Genomic DNA, 21,629 nt, shown 5'->3' with positions numbered 1-21,629 from the left:
CATTCTTTTTATAAGGGAAATACCAGAATTTATTTTTAGCAAGTGTTTTAATATTTTTATACCACTAATATGTCAGGTGTATATTTTCAAAATGAGTAAAAAGAGGAGGTATATATTAAAACCAGATTTGCAGCTCAGTAAGCTCTGTACCTTGCTTTTCCATTTTATTTCATTTTAAATTAGGTATGAAATATACCTTAAGAAACCATTATCAGCTACAATTATGTATAAGCAGATTAGTGAATTTACATGCTCTTCTATCACAGAGGAACTCTCCACTTGATTAACTTTTAGGGAATACTTAATACCATTCCAACACTTGTACAATCCAAATGGTACCATTGTAATTTTTCATATCCTACATAGTAAAGCCAAAAATTTTTCATTATTGTATTTTTCTCTCTACTGGGATGTGTAATTCCCATATTTATGTAGAAAATAAAATTTCTGTCTCATACAACTTTTCATTATAAGTTGCAGAAGTACAACTACTGAATATACATTATTTAGTGTCTAGGTCCAAAATGCTTTTATAATATTAAAGATAAATTACTTTTTAGGCAAAAGTAACTAAAACATGATCGTGTGACTTATTTCAGAAGGGTGTGAACACATGTACACTTCAGGATATTTTTTAAGCCATATAGGCCCAGATAATAAAGAAAGGTAGATTTGTATCTTGACGTAGAATCCTATTTTCTACTGTAAAAAACAAACCTTAAAGTGTTGCTTATGGACCTATTTCTTCACCCCACTTCAGAGGCCCTCTGCACATCTCATTTCCTCATCACTCACTTTCTCTGTCTCTCTTCTTTCCTGTCAGAAGGCCACTGGACACCAACTTCAACTTCATCACTGCTGCTGACTCCAGTTCATCTCACCTCTCCAACATCTGCTCTTTGGCCTTCCCTTCCCTCCTTTTGTGAAAATAGTTGTCTTCTGACTGGGCAATCAATTAGAATTTCTTGGGTGTACATTATGTTCTAAACTCCTCTCAACAGCTCACGTGATTGATGGATACCCAGCGGCTACCTCTTTATCTCCAGAAATGTATTTGGCTGACGTCCAGGTGGAGAAGTTTTCCCGAAGCTTGCTTGTTCATCATCCTATCACCATTAACCACAACTATGTATCTGGTTCTCACCATATACACAGCTTTGTGCAAGGATCAGTGATAAAAGAAATGGTGAAAGAGACGGGTATAAGAATGTAACAATAAAAGACAGAACATGCACAGTGACATACCACTACTGATGAGTAGTTTAAGAAGTCCAAGAACGAGAAAAATGGGGACAACTTCATGAAAAGACTTACATTAAACTGAGCCTCAAATGAAATCTGAAGCTGACTAGTAGGGATGGCAATACAATTAAACAGAATGCTGAGTGAAAAGGACAGAAAATGACAGAATTTCAAGGCATGAGCAAGATAATATGTTTCACTACAATGGAGAGAACATAAGGAGTAAAGGTTCAGTACCAACTGTGAAAGAGATCAAATAACTGGCCAAGTTGTATCGACTTTAACTCGCAGGCAATGAACAGTCACTGAAAGGATATAATATCCATCCAAGAGAAAAAGAGATTTGAACTTAAGCAGGCAAGTACTTCCAGGCTTTGGAAACAAGATGCCATGGATAATTTATTAGGACCACAAGCTCAAATGGATATATTTGGTTCATTTTCCCTCGAACAACAAAAACCCCAGAGCCATTATTTAACTAAAGCCACCAGAACAATAGAATAAACTACTTCATGGTATTACAAAGTAGACTTATACTGTAAGCAAATAGTTGAAATGAAATTCATCTCTAAGCTCATTAGGGGAGACACAGTAATTCAAAGTATAAAATGACTTTTTAAAAACATGTATCCTATATTTGGAACCAAAAAAAATCAAAGTGAAGTGAAATCACAATAAATAAGCTCTAAAATTTGATCTCACTTAAAATAGCCTAAGAAAACTAGTAAGTACATATTAATCAATATCAACGGATGAAGTATAGAAGCTATAACTTACACTCCAAACAGTCTTTCCCAAACATTTTTTTCAGATTTTTATAAAGACTTTCCTTCTAAACATGTTTACCATGTATGTATGTAAAATCAATTTCCCAAATTAGAAGAGTTGATTTTTAACCAATATATGCCCCAAAGTAAATGTTGGGTATTGTTTTGATTTGTTTTTAACTCAGCATAACAGTTGTCTAGAACTTATGAGCAATGACCTCATTCTTAAGTGGACAAGGATGCAGAAAAGCATTTTCCCAAATTAACCATCTGGTTCCTTGAGAAAGGGTAATATTTCATTATGTGCCTGTGACTCAAAAACATACACAAAGACAAAAGACACAGATATGCATATAAAGTACACAAAGTGATATTTAAGGAGGATTATACTTACTCCCTCATTAATAATGACTTTAAAACTATGACAAGCAGTTGCAATTATAAAATGCTAATTTTATTCAATACAGAGTGAATATAATTAATACCATCCCAAGCAACTAGGTGGTCCAATAATTTCGAACATTTTTTTTATTTACCTCTGGAAATCTGATCAGGAAATCTGGCTAACATCCCAAATAAACTCAAACAAAGTAATTGGATGGTCTTCAACTAATTTCTGTAGTCTTGTATATATACCAAAACCACATACTCTAACTGAATTAATTGTGTCAGTATTGTTCAGTCAGAGGTCCCACAATAGTGTTTACAGTGTTATTTCACTGTACTTCACAGTGTTCGTCTTCAAAAAATGAACAAATCCTTTATCTTTAAACAAAATATTGTGTTATATGTCAAAATCAGCATAAAATAACCCCACTTTCAATGAGTCTTACCATGTTGCAATGACTTAATCTGTTCTGTTTCTTTAATTTCTGCCCTTCTAATTCATTTGCTATTTTTGATGTTGGTTAAACTAGTATGCCATACACTGAGTCTAGTTAGGTCTGTAAGAAAAAGCACAGATCCCTACATTCACTGGACATAAACTTGAGGGCATTAGGCAAAATAAAACTAGGTATCACAGACAGCCTCAACAAAACCAAAGGATGCCTTAGACCCAGGAAAACAAATGGGTCTCAGTTGTACTCTGCTAGTTATTGGTGGTTGCACAGAACAGTAATTAAATTATGTGCTCCAGGAAACAGGAAGGAGTGGATAAGCAAATACAAGCAAATCTCCTATAGATCCTGTTTGTTCCAAATATAAGATAAGCACCTTTTTTTAAGAACCTCTTTTCTTTTCTTATATGAATGAAAAATGGGTTGAAAAGACCTGGGCTTGTAGGGGTAAATATGATGTAAGAAAACATGAAATACTACATGTCATCTTCTAAAGAATTTTACTTTAAGAAGCAATAGTCAATATAATCTTCTTACAGATATAACTGGTTTATGTCATTTCCAGCTCAAGTTTTCCAACAGTTCATTTTGCTCTTAGGACAAAACGTCAGTAACAACAGCAGCAGCACTGGCGGTGGTGGTAACCTTCACAGAGCCTGTCCCCACATGCCAACTCTGACCTCCACTTGAACCTTACAAGTCTTCTTTTAGCCCACTCAGCAAACTCTCTGAATGCCTTTCACACACTCTTTCTCCTGGATTTCTTTTAGCTAACTCCTGATCGCACTTACACGTTTAACTAAATGTTCCATCTGCCAAGAGATTCTAGCTCACCGCCCTCCTCCTGCAATCTAAATGATTCTCTTGGGCTCTCTCTCACATTAGCATACTTCACTTTTTGCTTAGAATAGTTATCACCATTAGTAACTAAACATTTTTTTGTATTCATTTTCTATGTTATCCCTAACTCAACAGTATGTCCTTGAAGGAACCATACTTGTTTAGTTCAACTCCCTATATCCAGTGACTAAATTTTAACAGGCATGTATTATTTGGTAAGTAAATTAGGGAATTAAGGAATAATGAAGAATGACCACATTCTTATTAATCCCTTACTTATCAATCCTTTACTACTCAGCACAGTATGTATCATAAACTATTTTTCAACATTTGTTGAGTTAGAAAACAATGATAACGGACTCTTCCACTACTATCTCATGTACATCTGGAGAGCTCTAGATCTAAAGTAGGTGGAAATATTTCAAACTCCTTAAGAAATCCAAGAAATATAACAATCCTGATAATAAAGCGTTGAAATTCAAGTATGAGTGAAATGTTCATGTGTATGGAGGGTGGGAAGGGTGTCCTTACTTAGTTCCTTATTTTATTTTTTAAACCAACCCCTTTCATGTATTTTTTGTATATCATTTTAGAATTTAGACATATAGTTCACCTCCTAACATAGGTTTCAAAAATTTTGGACAAATAATTTTAACACGCAGACCCAATCTCTTCCTTTAATATCAATGAGAATCATTTTTCCTTTTCATGCCAATGAGACAATCCTCCCACTGTGTACAGAGCAGATCGACACCCCACTGATCTGCCCAATAGTTTCCTTGATTTCAACACTGATGACTTCAGCTTTTTATCTACATTCTTTTCAGAATGAGACAAAAGCACTCTGGGAGATAAAGATATTAGAAAATGGGGTGCTTTGTGTTTGCCTGTAAGTTATGGGCTGAACAATGACACAAGATAAATTTTCCCTTATGGGAGAGAAAAATATATAAAACTAAGCTATTCCTTATAAGGGGACTTCTTCCTGCTGTTAGGAATAAACCCTGTTAAGCATCTGGGATTTTTTAGTTCTTATATTTTACCTTTCTTATTTTACCTTTCTTAGAAGAATATTTAGTAGAAATAATAATAAATGAATTTAAAGGATTAAGGTACATAGCATAGTCTTTGGCACATAAAAGGCACTCTAATTCTTAGTGTTGTGGCTGATTGAGAAAAAACATTTTGTGAAGTCCTTCTGTGGTTTAATGGTTTTTAGTCAAATTTAGAAGCCAGGAGAGACTTAGCAGTTAAAGAATGACATCCCCTTCCAAATCAACCAAGATCCTCTAAGTTTACAGGACACACAAAACTCTTCTTTATAAGTTCTATAGTAACTTTTAGTTTAACAAAAGTCCAAAATATCTCCTCAAAGGAGTAAATTACAATTAAGAGGGCTTGAGAAATACCTGTTGTTTAAGATTTATTTAATTATTTTAGGGGTGCCTGGGTGGCTCAGTGGGTTAAAGCCTCTGCCTTCGGCTTGAGTCATAGTCCCTCGGTCCTGGGATCGAGGCCCACACCGGGCTCTCTGCTCAGTGTGGAGCCTGCTTCCTCCTCTCTCCCTGCTTGCCTCTCTGCCTACTTGTGATCTCTGTCTGTCAAAAAATAAGTAAAATCTTTTTAAAAAATGAATAAAAAAGATTTATTTAAGTATTTTAAATATTTTAGAGTGAGTGTACCCACAGAGCAGAAGGAGAGGGAGAGAGAATCTCGAGCAAACTCCATGCTGAGCATGGAGCTCAAAGCAGGACTCAATCTCACCACCCATGAATCATGATCTGAGTGAAACCAAGATTCCCACACTTAACAGACTGCCACCTAAGCACCCCATTGGTGGTACTTCTTTCTTTTGAACATCCACGTGCATCTTGGCTTTATTAAATGAATAAAATCCCTAACTCCAAATCAAGCCTAATTTTTTAAAGTTCTAAAGTTATCATGTATACTTATGGATCAATTAAATACTAGAAATTTGGAGATAAACTTAAGTGCTTAGAAATTAGAAATAACAAGCAGAACACACATAACGAATAAAGGGAAGATTCTGGGAAGAGTTGCTTTAATTTTCAAGTCTCTACAGATCTCTCCATAAAAATAGACAGTACAAGAAACTTCAAAATGCAAAACCTGTAGTTATTATTTACCACAAAACCAGTATTAGTGGGTAGGGATAAACGGCCAGCAACTGTAAAAACCCCCACCAAAGAGGAGGGGGAAAGAAGGAGTCCAAAGAAAGTAATACAAAACCATCATCAGGTACTCTCTGGATCGCTTACCAGGCCATTCTGGAAAGAACAGAAAAACTCAAAAGAGGCCATCTAATCTCCAGTTCAAAGTTGAAAACAAAGGAGCCACATGAAGGTTCTCACTCTGTTGGAGATTACTGGGAGTCTGAGCCCAAACTAAGAAAGCACTTTATGAGTCAAAGCATCATCCCAAAATGTCTAAATTGACAGAGATGCATTAGAAGTCAAAGAGAAGGTCCAAGTTAAGAAGAAAGGTAAGAGAGATGGAAGTTCATCAAGAGCCTGGCCATTTCTTCCATCTTTTCCTGAACAAGTGAATAAGAAGCATATGCCATTGAGATATAAAATTTATTCTGACCCATCCTTTCCTCCTAAAAGTAGATAAAAATATTTCTTACTTAAAAAGTGGCAAGTAGAGAGGACCTCAAATCTCGTAAGAAATAAAATAGAGCAGCTGGGTGGCTTAGTCAGTTAAGCATCTGACTCTCAAATTCTGCTTAAGTCATGACCTCTGGGTTTGAGGGTTTTGAGATTGAGCCCCACATCAGGCTTAGTACTGGCCCTGGGGTCTGCTTAAGATTCTCTCTTCCCCTATGCCCCTCCCTCCAGCTCTTGCATGCTTGCATTTTCTATCAAATGAATGAATGAATGAGGCGTCAAATAATGTCCCTACAGGCAATACACACACATCAGAAATACATTCACCAAACAAGTGAAAGCCACAACCCAACACTTAATAAGCTAAAACAAAATGAACAAACTACAGAAGTCAGAATTGGAATAAATCAGAAACAAGGTAATTAGAACAAGAAACTTGGAAAATAAGAAAATACTGTTTCAGAAATGAAGGGTAAATTAGGAAGAAGATAGAAGAAAGTAAGTATCACAGCTAACAACACCTCAAGAGAAATATAAAATTTAAATTATGAAAAACTTAAGCTAAAAAAATTTTTAAAAACCAAGAGAAAGTATAGTTATAAAGATAGGCAAATAAATAAGAATGTAAAAAAAAAAAAGAAAACTAAAGTAACAGAATGAAAAAAAATAATATAATAATGCCATCACAATTTCATGAAATAAAAAGACAAGAAATTTTACTGTAAAAGAACACATTGTATATATAGTAATATTAACCCAAAAGGGCCAACAGTAAGAAAATTCTAGTAAGACTGGACTTCAAAGAAAAAATATTTCACTGGGCATCCAGGCAGAGACCAGATTTTAACCACGCTTGATCCAAACAACTCATGATAGAAGACAATGCAGAACCATATTTAAGATGCTCAGGGAGAAAGTTTTGAACCAATGTTTTCATTAAGCCAAAATCAACTTGTACATTTTTAACCACAGAATAATTTTATTCACATGCAAGAACTTGGAATACTGTGTCAAGGAACCCTCCCTAAGAAATCTCCTGGAGCATAGTTTCAGAGAACCAAAATAATCTGCGAAGTACCAACATTAAGTCTTCTTAAAAATAAACATTTACAGTATGACTGTGTGGCTCAGTGGGTTAAGCTTCTACCTTTGGGTCAGGTCATGATCTCAGGGTCCTGGGATCGAGCCCCACATGGGGCTCTCTGCTCAGCGGGGAGCCTGCTTCCCTCTCTCTCTCTCTGCCTGCCTCTCTGCCTACTTGTGATCTCTCCTCCCTATCAAATAAATAAATAAAATCTTTTTGAAAATAAAAAAGGCTTGCTGTCATTTTACAAGTGTCACTTGGTAGTTAATTAAAAGACATCAATTCAAATTGGATACTGAAAGCAGAGGTAGCAAGACTAGTTATTTTCCTTGCTGCCAGGAGATCGATTAGACAAGAGCCAAAAGAATTTAAATTAATGTTAATAAAAGACAAAGGTATTTCACAGGAATATTTATATAAAGGTAGTCACCAAAGGAGAACGGAGGAAAATCTTTATAAATGCAAAAAAAATACACATTATACAGAAACTCATAAACAGTATAAGAAATAAACCATAAAACTTAAAAAACTGATTACCCAGAGAAGAGGAAAGCAACAGGGTACAGAAGACAGTGACAAAACTTAGACTTCTTTGAGTATAATTATATATTTGATTTTGATAAAAGTTCATGTAAAATTATAAAATAAATTTCTTTTAATGTCTGAAAATAAGCCAAATAATTTAGTGTATCCAGACAGCATCATAACCAATTAGAAGTACTATTTCGAATTGACTGGAAAACACATTAATTTGATTGTACATCCTAACCAGGATATACCCTCAAGACAGTGGAGGAAAAATACCTTACATTATTCTCAGGAATCAATTAGCATGAAATAAATCAAATGTGTTATGTTGAAATTATGTAAAACACTAAATTTTACCACTAGACAAAATGACAGAGATAAAACACACCTTTAAAAAAAAGTCTGCATTCCCAATTCTAATTTCAGTTGGAAACATCAGTAAGAATTAAGGATGTGTTTTATTATTATTAAAATGTCTATAAGGCCTAGAGCAATCTATACTTTTAATGCCATTCTGATAAAAATTCCACCGGTATTTTTCAAAAAGCTGGAGCAAATAATCTTAAAATTTGTATGGAATCAGAAGAGACCCCAAATTGCTATGGAAATGTTGAAAAAGAAAAACAAAACAGGCGGCATCACGTTGCCTGATTTCAAGCTTTACTACAAAGCTGTGTTCACCAAGACAGAATGGTACTGGCATAAACACAGACACATAGATGAGTGGAACAGAGCAGAGAGCCCAGATATGGACCCTCAACTCTATGGACAAATAATCTTTGGCAAAACAGGAAAAAATATACAGTGGAAAAAAGACAGTCTCTTCAATAAATGGTACTGGGAAAATTGGACAGCTAGAGGTAGAAGAATGAAACTTGACCATTCTCTTACACCATACACAAAGATAAACTCAAAATGGATAAAAGACCTCAACATGAGACAGGAATCCATCAGAATCCTAGAGGAGAACATAGGCAGTAATCTCTTCGATATTAGCTCAGGTCATGATCTCAGGATCCTGGGACTGAGTCCCACATCAGGCTCTCTGCTCAGCGGGAGCCTGCTTCCCTCTCACTCTCTCTGCCTACTTGTGATCTCTCTCTGTCAAATAAATAAATAAAATCTTTAAAATAAAATAAAAAAAAAGAAATCAAAAACAGAGTTTCCCTATGACCCTGCAATTGCACTACTGGGTATTTACCCCAAAGATACAGATGTAGTGTCAAGAAGGGCCATCTGTACCCCAATGTTATGGAGTATTATGCCTCCATCAGAAAGGATGAATACCCAATTTTTATATCAACATGGATGGGTCTGGAAGAGATTATGCTGAGTGAAATAAGTCAAGCAAAGAGAGTCAATTATCGAATGGTTTCACTTATTTGTGGAGCATAAGAAATAACATGGAGGACATGAGGAGATGGAGAGGAGAAGGGAATTGAGGGAAATTGGAGGGAGAGATGAACCATGAGAGACTATGGACTCTGAAAAACAATCTGAGGGTTCTGAAGGGGTGGGGGGTAGTTGGGCCAGCCTGGTGGTGGGTATTGTAGAGGGCACGTATTACATGGAGCACTGGGTGTGGTGCATAAACAATGAATTTCAGTACACTGAAAAGTAATAAAAAAATAAAAAATTTATTAAACCCCCCCCCAAAAGGATGTGTTTTATTTTTACCAATGACAGAAACTGTTTTTTTACCTCTATTCAACAAAATAAAACCTAGAAACAATAACCAATTTAGTAGTAGCCAGCTAGAGAATTGGTTGATTTAAGGTTTGGTCAGGAAATCAGTCTAGAGGTCATTGTGAATCTAGAACACAAGGTCAGACCAGAAAGTGGGAAAGTTATCAAAATATTAGCATAATGAGAAAAGGACTAAAGCTAACTTGAAGAGGCTTCTAATGAATGGCCAAAACTGGACTATTTGAGCACTAGTAAAATTGTAACTGCTATGGACTGAATCACATCAAATATATTTTAAAATCACGACTCTGTATAATCTTTAAGAATAAAAACCCCAATGATACCCTCAAGAGCAGAAGTCACAATTCCACTTTCTTGAATTTTACTTCATATCATTTTGCATGCTTTAATAATAATGATTCTAGGCACTAATGTCTGCATACACCAAAGAAATTCAAAAGACCAAACTTAATGTACTTTCTTGGGAGAAGCATACATCACCACCTTTGAAAAAATTTAATTTTGCCAAAGAAAAACTTTAATCCAAATCCAAACAAACCTCTAGACATTACTATAATTTCCAGAATATACAGGTGACAGACAGACATGTTAAGTGACACCATGCAGTTGCAATCAGTAAAGCCCATAATGTGGGCATTTCTAAAAGACAATCTACTCTATTAAAAAAGAAAAGAAAAGAAAAGAAATAGAGATGAAAGCTATAGATTACAAGAAAGTTAAGAGACATACAAATCAATGGTTATTTGTGGACAAATTTATTGATTGATTGATTGATTGATTGAGAGATAACCAGCAGGGGGAGAAGCAGCCGTGGAAGCAGAGAGCCTGATACAGGGCTTGATCTCAGGGCTCTGAGATCATGCTTTACGTCAAAGGCAGATGCTTAGCCAACAGAGCCATCTAGGTACACAGTTTGTGGACAATTTTGAAAGAGAATGAAAGGTACACTGAAAGATACAATTATTCCAAAAAATGGGAAACAAAAAGGATAAAATATATAGCACAATTGGAGAAAAGTGAACAATTGCTGGACATTTGAAGATATTAAGGCATGAGTTAGATATTTTAGAGTGTAATTATGATTACAGTTTAAAAGATGAAATCTTTTTTGTACATATACATACTGAGACATTTACAGATGAAAACACAGGATAGCTGAAATTTTCATCAGCATAATTGGGGGGTGGTAAATGAGTAAAGAGAAAACAAGATTGGTCATGCGTTGGTAATTGTTGAAGCTAAGTAATAAGTACATGAGAATTCATAATAATGGTCTCTCTTTTTAAGTATGTAATTGAAAATTTCCATCATCATAAGTGACACCTGATGGTTCAGTAGGTTGGGCATCCAACTCTTGATTTTGACTCAAATCATGATCTTAGAGTTATCAGGTCAAGCCCTTTGTTAGGCTCTATGCTCAAGGAGCTCATCCTTGAGCTTCTTGGTATTTCCCCTTGGTCACCTCACCCCGAGATCACATGTGCTCTCCCTAAAATAAATAAATCTTTAAAACAAACAAACAAACAAGAAGGGTGACAGAGGGAGGGAGTGGCAAAGGAAAAGGAAAAAAATATAGAAAGGAAGCCTAGCAGAAGCTCAGAAACTATTTCTGAAGCTGTGAACAATATGTGTAGACTATTATCTCTTTTCTGGGTTCGTTTCTTTTAAAATTAAGTCAATATTTAGTATGTTTTATCAGATTACACAATAGGGCACCTAGGGTTATATTATTGAATGATCAACATAAAAATCTAAACAAAGTAGTCATTGACTATTTTCCCTATTGGAATTTGAAAATTTGTTAGGCTGATTTATATTGGATAGAACTATAATTAATTCAGGAGATTAAACTCACTCCTTGTTTAGCATATGTCCTTAGGCTGCTGGTTTTGGCTAGTCAGCTCCATTTGTTGGTCACTGATTTGAAAACTATTCATATGTTTCTGATCAACTTTGGTCTTTGTCATATAGAATATCTGATAAACTCAATTTCTAAGGACTAGTTTTCATATCAAACAGATTGGGTTTCCATTTACTTAACTAAAGAATTATAGTTTGGTTTGGTTAATGATTTCTAATAAATAAGACTCAGACTTAAATACAGTATTATGTCACATGTACAGGAGGCTACAATGTCCACAGTAGTGGGTATTTTTTTTTCTAACTTAGGAACAAATTTATGTTTGTGGCAGACAACTTCTAAAAAAGATCCACAAACAATTCCCCCACCTCTCAATATTTACAATCTCACAGAATCCCCTCCTCTTGAGTTTGGGTTGGATACATTGACTTGCTTTGAATGAAGACAATAGGACACAAGTGACAGGGTGTTACTTATAAAATCAAGTTAGGAGGGGCGCATGGGTGGCTGGCTCAGTGGGTTAAAGTCTCTGCCTTCAGCTCAGGTCATGATCCCAGGGTCCTGGGATTGAGCCCTGCATCGGGCTCTCTGCTCAGCAGGGAGCCTGCTTACTCCTCTCTTTCTGCCTGCTGCCCTGCCTACTTGTGATCTCTGTCAAATAAATAAATAAAATCCCTTAAAAAAAAAAAAATTCTCTCAAAAAAAAAAAAAAATCAAGTTAGGAAAAGACCATGCCTTCAATCCTGAATAACATGCTGTGAGGCAGCTCTGTGGGTAAGGCCACACGGCAAGGGATTGAGGTCTGCCAACAACTACTTGCATAAGCTTGGGAGAAGATCCACTTGGACATGGATGGTTCAGGTGAGATTACAGCCTCAGCCTGCAGAGGACAGCTTGATGACAATCAAATTAAAGACCCTGAACCAAGGCCAACTGGCTGTGCTGTGCCTAGACTTAGGTCTCACAAAACCTGTTCTGGAATTTTACTTGCTTCATGGGTGAAACAGAGAATGGGTGAAAGATTACACCAGATTTAAGGGACTAGGCAAAACATACACATGTCAGAGGCTGAAACCTTAGCAGATGGAGGACAACTGCTTTGAACAAGAATTTGTGAAATATTAACTAATCTCTAACATGGAAGTTTAAGGGTCTAAGGAACTTCTAATTGAATTTACAGATCTGAAACACAGGCTGGTGAATAATTAAACACAGGGCTAGAGAATGATTTTATCTCTAGTAAGCAGACAATATATGAACCCATCATCATGGTTTTACAGAGAAAACCGCTCACCTGTATAGAAAAACCTAAAATTTATGAACAGGATCCTATGAACAAAACTAAGATGAAGCCACAAACAAAAAAGGAGGTTCAGAAAGACAATATGTTATAAAAATGGGATGAGATTCCTTCTGAAAGAAAGTATTAGACAAGAGGGTCAAGTGCTGCAATACATCAAGGTAAGGACTGATCAATGTCTTGTGGACTGCCCAAAGGGTCACTGAGGATCGTGCTGAGAGTAACTCCTGCGGAAGGTGGGACTGGAAATCAGGCTAGAGTGAAATAAGGAATGAGAGATTAAATTATTCTAATTAAGGATGGCTTCAGGGTAACCTGACTTAAGAGGATTTTTTGTTTTGTTTAATTTCAGTTAGTGGAAGGAACTTGAATATGCTGGGATATTGATGGCAATAGGATAAGCGGAGGGAGGGGAACCAGAGCTCTGAAGAGGAAACAGTCTTAGTAAGATTGCTACTGATGTAGGACTCTTCAGAGTTTTAGAGTCAAGAAGACAGGGATGTTGCTATGTGGGAGTGCATAATTATGCTCTGAAGTTGGAGACAAGATCATGTCTAACAATAGCAGTGAAGATAGTAGGATTGGACCAGCATTCCTGAACAGAAAGGGGGATTTTGCCCCATCCAGGCCATATTTACTAATAGCTGGAGATGTTTTACTTGCTACAACGAGGGGCATCTGGTAAATACAGGCCAAGGATGCTGCTAAACAGTGTGTAAGGCAGAAGTCAGGGTCTCACAACAAAGAATTATCTAGCTCAAAATACCAACAGTGAGGTTAAGAAAACCTGAGCAAAGTTCAGGAGGTTTAAAATATTCACAGAGGAAATGGGCAGTTGAATATGCAATCATAGTATACTTGCTTTAAAATATTCTGTGCCCCCTGGAGAATGGAGACCAGTATTTTTTAATGGTAACAATCTGCTCTGTATTTTAATTTTCTCTAGCAGTATGAAGTTTAAGTTAAGGCTTAAAGAAGTTAAAAGTTAGACTAATAGATGAAGTTTTAACCAAGGAGGTACATTTGAAGGACAAGGGAATTGAGGATATTGGTAGAAGATCCATGATCCACTGAAGTGCTAGAACATGACAACTAAAATAGGCAAGGAAGGGTATAAAACAAAATGTAGCCAAAAGAAAGGGAGAAGATGGTGAACTCGAGTTTCCTTTAAAATTCAAATATGAGGGATGCCTGGGTGGCTCAGTTGGTTAAGTGGCTACCTTCGCCTCAGGTCATAATCCCAGCGTCCTGGGATCGAGTCCCACATCGGGCTCCTTGCTCAGCAGGGAGCCTGCTTCTCCCTCTGCCTCTAGCCTGCCACTCTGTCTGCTTGTGCTTGCGCTCTGTATCTCTCTCTAACAAAAAATAATAATAATAATAAAATAAATAAAATAAAATAAAATTCAAATATGAGCAGGGGCAAGTTAGCAAAAGATATGGAATGACAAAACATTCTAGTAAGAAATTTAGAAATAGCCTTAGTATTTACTTTGTCAACACTGTTAAGATGATGGCAATATGCAGACTGGACCCAATGGGTAGGAAGATGAAGATCTCTGGAAATGAAAAAGGTAAGGACAAAAAAAGGAAAAAGAGGTCAGAGTGATGAATAAATCACACCAGGCCAATCATGTACTACTATGTGTATCCCTAAATACACACAGTATTTAGTATTAAATTAGTGTTTCATCACTAAACAGATACAGAAAAAGAAGCAAAAGAAAGTGAATACTATGATAATTGTAATCAAAAGGACTTCTTGCAGGGTCCAATACCAGAAAGATCAATAAAGGAATTAGTCATACAGAATACAATAGTTGGATGCTCAACAAGAGTTTAAAAACCCAACGCTCTAAACTTCGGAGTGACTGATATCCAGAGCTCCAGTGATATTCTTTCACGGTCCCATCTCAGTGACTTCTGCATTGACTGGATAAAGAATAAAAGAGATTACCTAAAGGTAAAAGATTATTTTTGAGGCAGAAAGAGTGCTTCAGTGGGTCAAACAGTGGAAAGTTACCGACAGTAAAATATTCTGCAAGATGCAGCTGTGCAACTAGGGAATGGAATTTAAGAATAGATTCTTAACAGGTGAACTTGAGGAAGAAAGCAGAGAGCACAAGATGCTAAAATTTCCAAGGATGAAGGGAAAATGTCCAAAAAGTCAATGGATAGAAGTGATAAAGAAGAGTAGATTGTAGTATAACATTTGTACCTAGGAAACACTGGATATGGTGATCATTTTCTTTCAGCTTTGAGTTGTTGCTCCAAGTGCTACTGGTAGAATTTGTACCAAGTGCCATTAATACCACCTGGAGGACCTTGTTAAAAATTTGGATTCTATCTCTTCTCAGCCTTTTGGCTAATATCAAGTGTAAAAATTTGGATTCCAGAACTAATCCCAAACTACTGTTCACTAAATTTTTATATATTCCAGGGATCTATGTGCTTTACAGTTCGTATATCTAAATCAGGACTTCAGTTTGGAAACTAATAGGATTCATTACTTAAAACACATCTGTCTCATCATCAAAAGTTTAATTATTACAGTTTCATCTTCACCAGAAATTTACTACAAGCCAGATGCTTTCTGAAGTACTTGAAGTTTTATTCAAATTAAAACTTTAAATTCAAACTTTATAGTTATTTGAAAATTAGGCAGTAAAAAAGCTGCCATCTGAGCACAGACAGTACTAACAGAGCCCGTTCCCTTTCTAACTGCACTATCATGATAAAATTAACTAAAATGAACTTTTTCCTTTGGCTTTTAAGTAGAATTTGTGTACACTGTTGAAAGGTTGTCACTTGTTCATCATAAGCCCTGATAGATGGTTACATATTTTAAGAGAAACAGGGAAATGACTTAAATAAAATCCTTTTGTCCAACAAAACAGTTCAAGACAAAAAGTTGTCAATGAAGTAAATAGACCAAGCCATTAGTGGTAAAAGTTACAAATAATTCCTATGGACTTCCTCACACTTATTACTCCTTCTTCCATTTCCTTAGCCCGATTATGAATTCAACTAAGAAGTTCATCAGCTCAAAAATGGGAAATAAAGGGAACTCAACTTTTTGATGTCATGAAACTCAACTTTTGAATACTTACATTTAATTCATTTTTTAGTATTTCTTCAAGATGATGGCCTACTTGATTCTCATCTTCTTTTGTGTCCATAATTATGCAAATGTGTTGTGAAATTCTTTCTGAGATTTAAAAAAATATATATTAAGTTTCAAACAGAAAATGGAACAAAGTGCTAGTATACTAAAATCAAGGCTTAACTGCTATTCATAACTGTCTAACTATGAAGGTTTTACCTTCATGCCAGTGAAATCACTTGGAGTTTGTACTGCTAAGTCCTTGACCCATTACCACCCATCAATAAAGTTATGTATTCAACTTCATGTAGGTAGCTAACCAGAAAGTTGTGTGAGCCACAGAAATAAGCCATCTTAGTATGCATTTGGAAAGGACTAACTGGAAGTGATGGCCATTTGACTTAACAATTCAATCCTCCTACATTTATTGGAGTCTTCTAGGAATCCAATAAAAACCCATCTCCCATGCAGATCCCCTTGCCTGGCTAGACAATAGCTGCTGTGTTCAGCTCACTGTGCCACCTAGCGCCCTGGGTGAGTACTGCAATTTCCTTAGCATTCCTCTCAATTTGGTAAACATAATTAAGTTCCTGCCCGTTTAAGTGTTACCACAAGTAAAAAGAGCTAAACCAATTTTCTTCAAATTTGTTAGACCTCTTTGACATGATCTGATTCAAAAACATATGACCTAGGGGCGCCTGGGTGGCTCAGTGGGTTAAGCCGCTGCCTTCGGCTCAGGTCATGATCTCAGGGTCCTGGGATCGAGTCCCGCATCCGGCTCTCTGCTCAGCAGGGAGCCTGCTTCCCTCTCTCTCTCTCTCTACCTGCCTCTCCATCTACTTGTGATCTCTCTCTGTCAAATAAATAAATGGGGTCTTTAAAAAAAAAAAAAAAAAACATATGACCTAATAATATTCACCTTTGTTAACCCTGCATGCAAACTCTGAAAAGATATGTAGCCTTCATCTATAGTAGACAGATCTAAAAGGCTAAGAAATTGCTATATTGCTGACAGTGAAGAAGATGCTGCATGGGGGCACCTGGGTGGCTCAGTGGGTTAAAGCCTCTGCCTTCGGCTCAGGTCATGATCTCAGGGTCCTAGGATAGAGCCGCGCATCGGGCTCTCTGCTCAGTGGGGAGCATGCATCCCCCCTCTCTGTCTCTGCCTGACTCCTTGTCTATTTGCGATCCCTCTCTCTCTCTCTATCAAATAAATAAATAAAATCTTAAAAAAAGAAAAAAAAAAGCAAGTCATATCTATAAGAAGATGCTGCATGGTATTAAATGAAGAATAAAGAAAAAAGGCTGAATTTTAAATAAGAAACCCATCTGATTAACATTTAACCCAGCCGCTTCTTCATGGACAGGGTTATATAATTTGGTGTATATAAACATTGATATAGTGATAGTTTATCATTTCCCTAACAAAGCTGGGGAGAATAGACCTTTTAAAATATTAACAATCTCACCAATTAATAGTACTCCTAGTATTATTTCTTCCCACTTATCAAGAATATTTTATGGTGCTAGAGCTAGCTATATGTTTGATCAATACCAATCTTCATGATGACACTTTATTTCCTAAAGCCATGTAAGAGAGTCCAGGAACCTGACTTTACAGAAAGAATTTTTTTCATGATCACTCTTGCCAAGGCTTTATCAATTCTATTAACATTTTCAAAGAAAAGCTTTGATGATTCTCTTGTATGTTTATTTTCTAGTTCTTAAATTTCTACTATCCATTATCTTCTTCCTTCAACTATCTTTGGATTTCGTTTGCTGTTTTCTTGAAAAAGGTGCTTAAATTGTTTACTTCCAGCTTTTCCTTTATTATCCGATTACATATAAAGCCTCAAATTTTCCTCTAATTCACAGCCTCAGCTTTATTTCACATATTGTGATATTTTCATTCAGTTTAAATTATTTCTTTTTCCATTTAAAAGATTTCATTCACTTTTCCTCTCATTTAACATTTTGTAATTTCTACTGTAATTTCTCATTTGTTATTTCTCATGAAGTTTCATGAATTACATAGCATATTTTTATTTTTGTGTTTGTTGTACAACAAATTACCATAAATTTAGCAAACACCCTCTAACTAAATCCCAATTCTGTTGGCTAAACAAGAAAAAGAAAACATGGATAGACATGATAAAGCAAAGGGGACAATCTATAAACAATGGGTGAACTGGCCTATCTAGGTGAAAGACAAATGCAAGTTAAGTGTACTATTCTTTCATCTTTTGTTTCAAAGTATACTAAAATAAAAAATATTTTACCCTCCAAAACAAATAAAGCATAAAAAAGAATGTATATGTATATGTACATGTGTATATGTATGTGTCACACACATGCACATGCATGTAATAGGAGACCTTAAAACTCATCTTTTAAAAAACATTTTAACTACGTGATGTGGTGGGTGTATTAATCTTACTGTGTTAATCACTTCACTATACATACTTATTTCAAATCATCCTGTTACATGATGTTATGTGTCAATTATATCTCAGTGAAACTGGATAAAAAATAATTTCACCACTCAATTCAGGGAAGACCAACTGAAAAAACCTAAAAACCTAGATTTAAGGCAATGTAAAAATAAGTAAGGTAAATCTCTTATCGTGGTGATTTCTACACTGTCTGCCAATGTCTTGTAATTCCCAGTTATTTGTACTCCACAGTAGTCTGTGCCAGACTTGTCATTTTCTTTACAGTGTCCACTGTCCCTACTGAGATGTCCTTTCCTCTAGTAATATAAAATCCTCGACCTATCCAGTGCCATTCACATTCTACACACTAGGTTGAATCTTCACCAGTTCCCAAATTGAACGGTTCTCAACACCAGTTGCCCATCAGAAACAACTCCTGAGTTGTGAGAAAGAAGTTTTGTTAGTCAATTGCCTTTGAGATTTCTAGTGTCAAACTTTTTAAAGAACCCAAATCCACCCAATTCCTACTCTGACCTGCATGGCTCACTGGAGTTCACAATTTCTTGCCCAATGTTATAAAGGTAATATAAGAAAAAATATGCAACATTCATCACTTACAGATACAAGGCAATTCTTCAGCATTCAATAATATTTGTTAAATTATTAAGCCATATGCAATTTTTAAAATGCTATAGGAATCCAATTCAATATCCAAAAATTCTGTAAATAGCACATTCATATTTTAACAATATTTTGATGTATGATTATATTCACATATTCATAGAAAAATTAATTTCTATGTAGAGCCGAACTTTCTACAAAGAATTTATAAATATAAAAGAAATGAGGGAAACATTGAATAAAGGACCCAATATTATGAGATTGTGATAATATTTAGATGAGTTAATATACCTAAAGTTACATAGAGTGCCTACTCCAAGTAAATCCTTAATAAGTGTTCACATAATAAATGTTATTACAATCACATGGATTCAACAAAAATTACAAATTAAAATTCTTTTTGTCGACTGAAGATATGACTCATCTCTCATTTCAATTGTTCCCTGTGGTCTTAATTATCTCAGTGTTTGTTTGAAGAAAAAGAGAGGGGGAACTCCTGGGTGGCTCAGTCCCTTAAGCATTGGACCCTTCCTTTCAGCTCATGTCATGAGTTCACTGTCCTGGGATCCAGCCCCCAGTCCTCTAGCACTCTGCTCAGTGGGGAGTCTGCTTCTCCCACTTCTCCTGCTCCTCTCCCATGCTCACACTCATGCATACAAGTGTGCACTCTCTCTCTCTTTCAAACAGTAAAATCGTTTTTTAAAAAACACATTTGTAGAATTTAAAAAACAACTCATAGGATCAAAGAGGAAGAGAGGAAAAAATGAAACAAGGTGAAATCAGAGGGGGAGATAAACCGTAAGAGACTCTTACTCACAGGAAACAAACTGAGGGTTGCTAGAGGGGAGGGGCTGGAGTAACTGGGTAGAGGGCGATATACTGAGCACTGGGTATTATATAAGACTGATGAATCACTTATCTCTACCTCTGAAACCAATAATATATTTTTAAAATCCATCTCAATTTTATCCCACTAATACCTCTCAAGTTTTAATATTTACCCTAAATGCAGTATTTATATATAACAATGAAATACACAACTTGAGTAACAGTCCTATGTTTTCATCCCTGAACTTGAAACTAAAATGGATACCTACTGATCATTCACATATGAGTTTACCCATTAGATCAAGGGTGAAGCATCTCTCTCATGTGATGTCTACTAATAATCCCACAAACATACACAGACAACCCTAATTGGGAATGTTAATGTACTTAAAATCTTCACCAACAACAGATAACAGCAGAGACTATGCTTGTGCAAAGCAAGTGGAGACTCAAAATTGAAAAGAATGTAGCTAGAGAAGCAGGGCTCAAATAAATTCAAACTCCTTTAGTTCCACACTTATTCTAATATCCCCCAACTGAAAGAGGAAAAAATATATAATATTTCAAATTCATTTTTTCATGAAGCATAAAACTTTCCAAATATGATTAATATTTATTATTTCTCAAAGCAAAGAATTTAACAACTTCCTTGAGGTTAATAATGAAATAAAAAAAACCAGGAGTCTTTAGAAATGTTACTGTTTTCCTAACTGTTAGTAAACCGCTTCTTAGAAATTGTTCCAGGTTAAAATAAACACAACAATAGCATGGGGGAGGACCATAAAATCGTTCTGCTTCCCGGAATCATAAAAACTCTATTACAAGAATCCAATCTTTGTTCTTGCCCCTCAAAAAGATACAAAGATAAATTAGAAAAATACTGGAATTAAATTCAGATCACACCTGACCTGTCAACCTTATTGCCAATATTAACTTTTAAGTTTTAGTCACTGCACTCTTTTATACAGTATCTTCTTAAAATCTTCCTAAAAGGATGGTTTAAATGAGGCAAATGAGGTATTTCAATACCTGAACCTGAGGGTAATTTTCCTTCAAAAAATCTTTTTTTAAAACACATACTTGTATTTATTGAAAACTATTTACATACAGTATCCAGGTATCACACAACTCAATGTGACTTAATAGAAAATTCCAATGGAACATGACCTGTCGTCTACAGGTTAGTATTAAAAAGCTGTAAGCATTAATTAATAAACCCAAGTTTTTCAGTTATTATGCCATCCCCATGTGTGAGAACTTTTAAAGGGTTAAGGTATACATATAATTGTCAATAGTAATTATGCTAAAAATAAGGTACTCTTTGATTTTACTTTATTGACTATACTGGTTAATTTTATATGTCAACTTGACTGAGTAATGGGGTGTTCAACTATTTAGTCAAACATAATGTGGGTGTTTCTGTGAGGGTATTTTTAGATGGTTTACATTTAAACTGGTAAAGTAAGCAAAGCTGATTGCGCTCCCTAATGTGAATGGGCCTCATCCAATTAGTTGAAGATCTGAATAGAACAAAGATTTTGCCTGCCAGGTGTAAGAGAGGAACTTCCTGCTTAATCATATTAGAACCCAAATACTGGCTTTTCCTGGTTCTACAGCGGCCTGCCAGCCTTATAGCTTGAACTGTAACACTGGCTTTGTAGATTTTGAACTTGTCAACATAATTTACAGTGCCCACACCCACTATGTATAACAAATCTAGGCAATGAATATCAATGGCTGCTATCATCAGAAAATAAAAGATAGCTAGACATTTGGTATCTCCTAATTAAAAACTCATACCACCTCTAGTCTTACTAAGGAGATGAAACTAAATCTGATTAAGCTTCTAGAGC

The 21,629-nt window shown here is 35.6% G+C and overlaps 1 protein-coding gene across 7 annotated transcripts in view; it reads right to left on the bottom strand.

The window, feature by feature from the left end:
• Positions 1–21,629, bottom strand: part of CRPPA (CDP-L-ribitol pyrophosphorylase A) — a 302,846-nt gene that overhangs the window by 150,571 nt on the left and 130,646 nt on the right. For all 7 annotated transcript variants that reach the window (XM_082693009.1, XM_082693007.1, XM_082693011.1 and 4 more), the window contains one exon: positions 15,903–16,000. In XM_082693009.1, coding sequence (XP_082549135.1) covers positions 15,903–16,000 — 98 coding nt within the window. The remainder of the gene's footprint in view (positions 1–15,902; positions 16,001–21,629) is intronic.

The sequence above is a fragment of the Mustela nivalis genome (genome assembly GCF_964662115.1).
Source record: "Mustela nivalis genome assembly, chromosome: 12".
Taxonomy (NCBI): Eukaryota; Metazoa; Chordata; class Mammalia; order Carnivora; family Mustelidae; genus Mustela; species Mustela nivalis.
The sequence above is the reverse complement of the archived record's forward strand: the minus strand, read 5'-3'. Positions and strand labels throughout refer to the sequence as shown.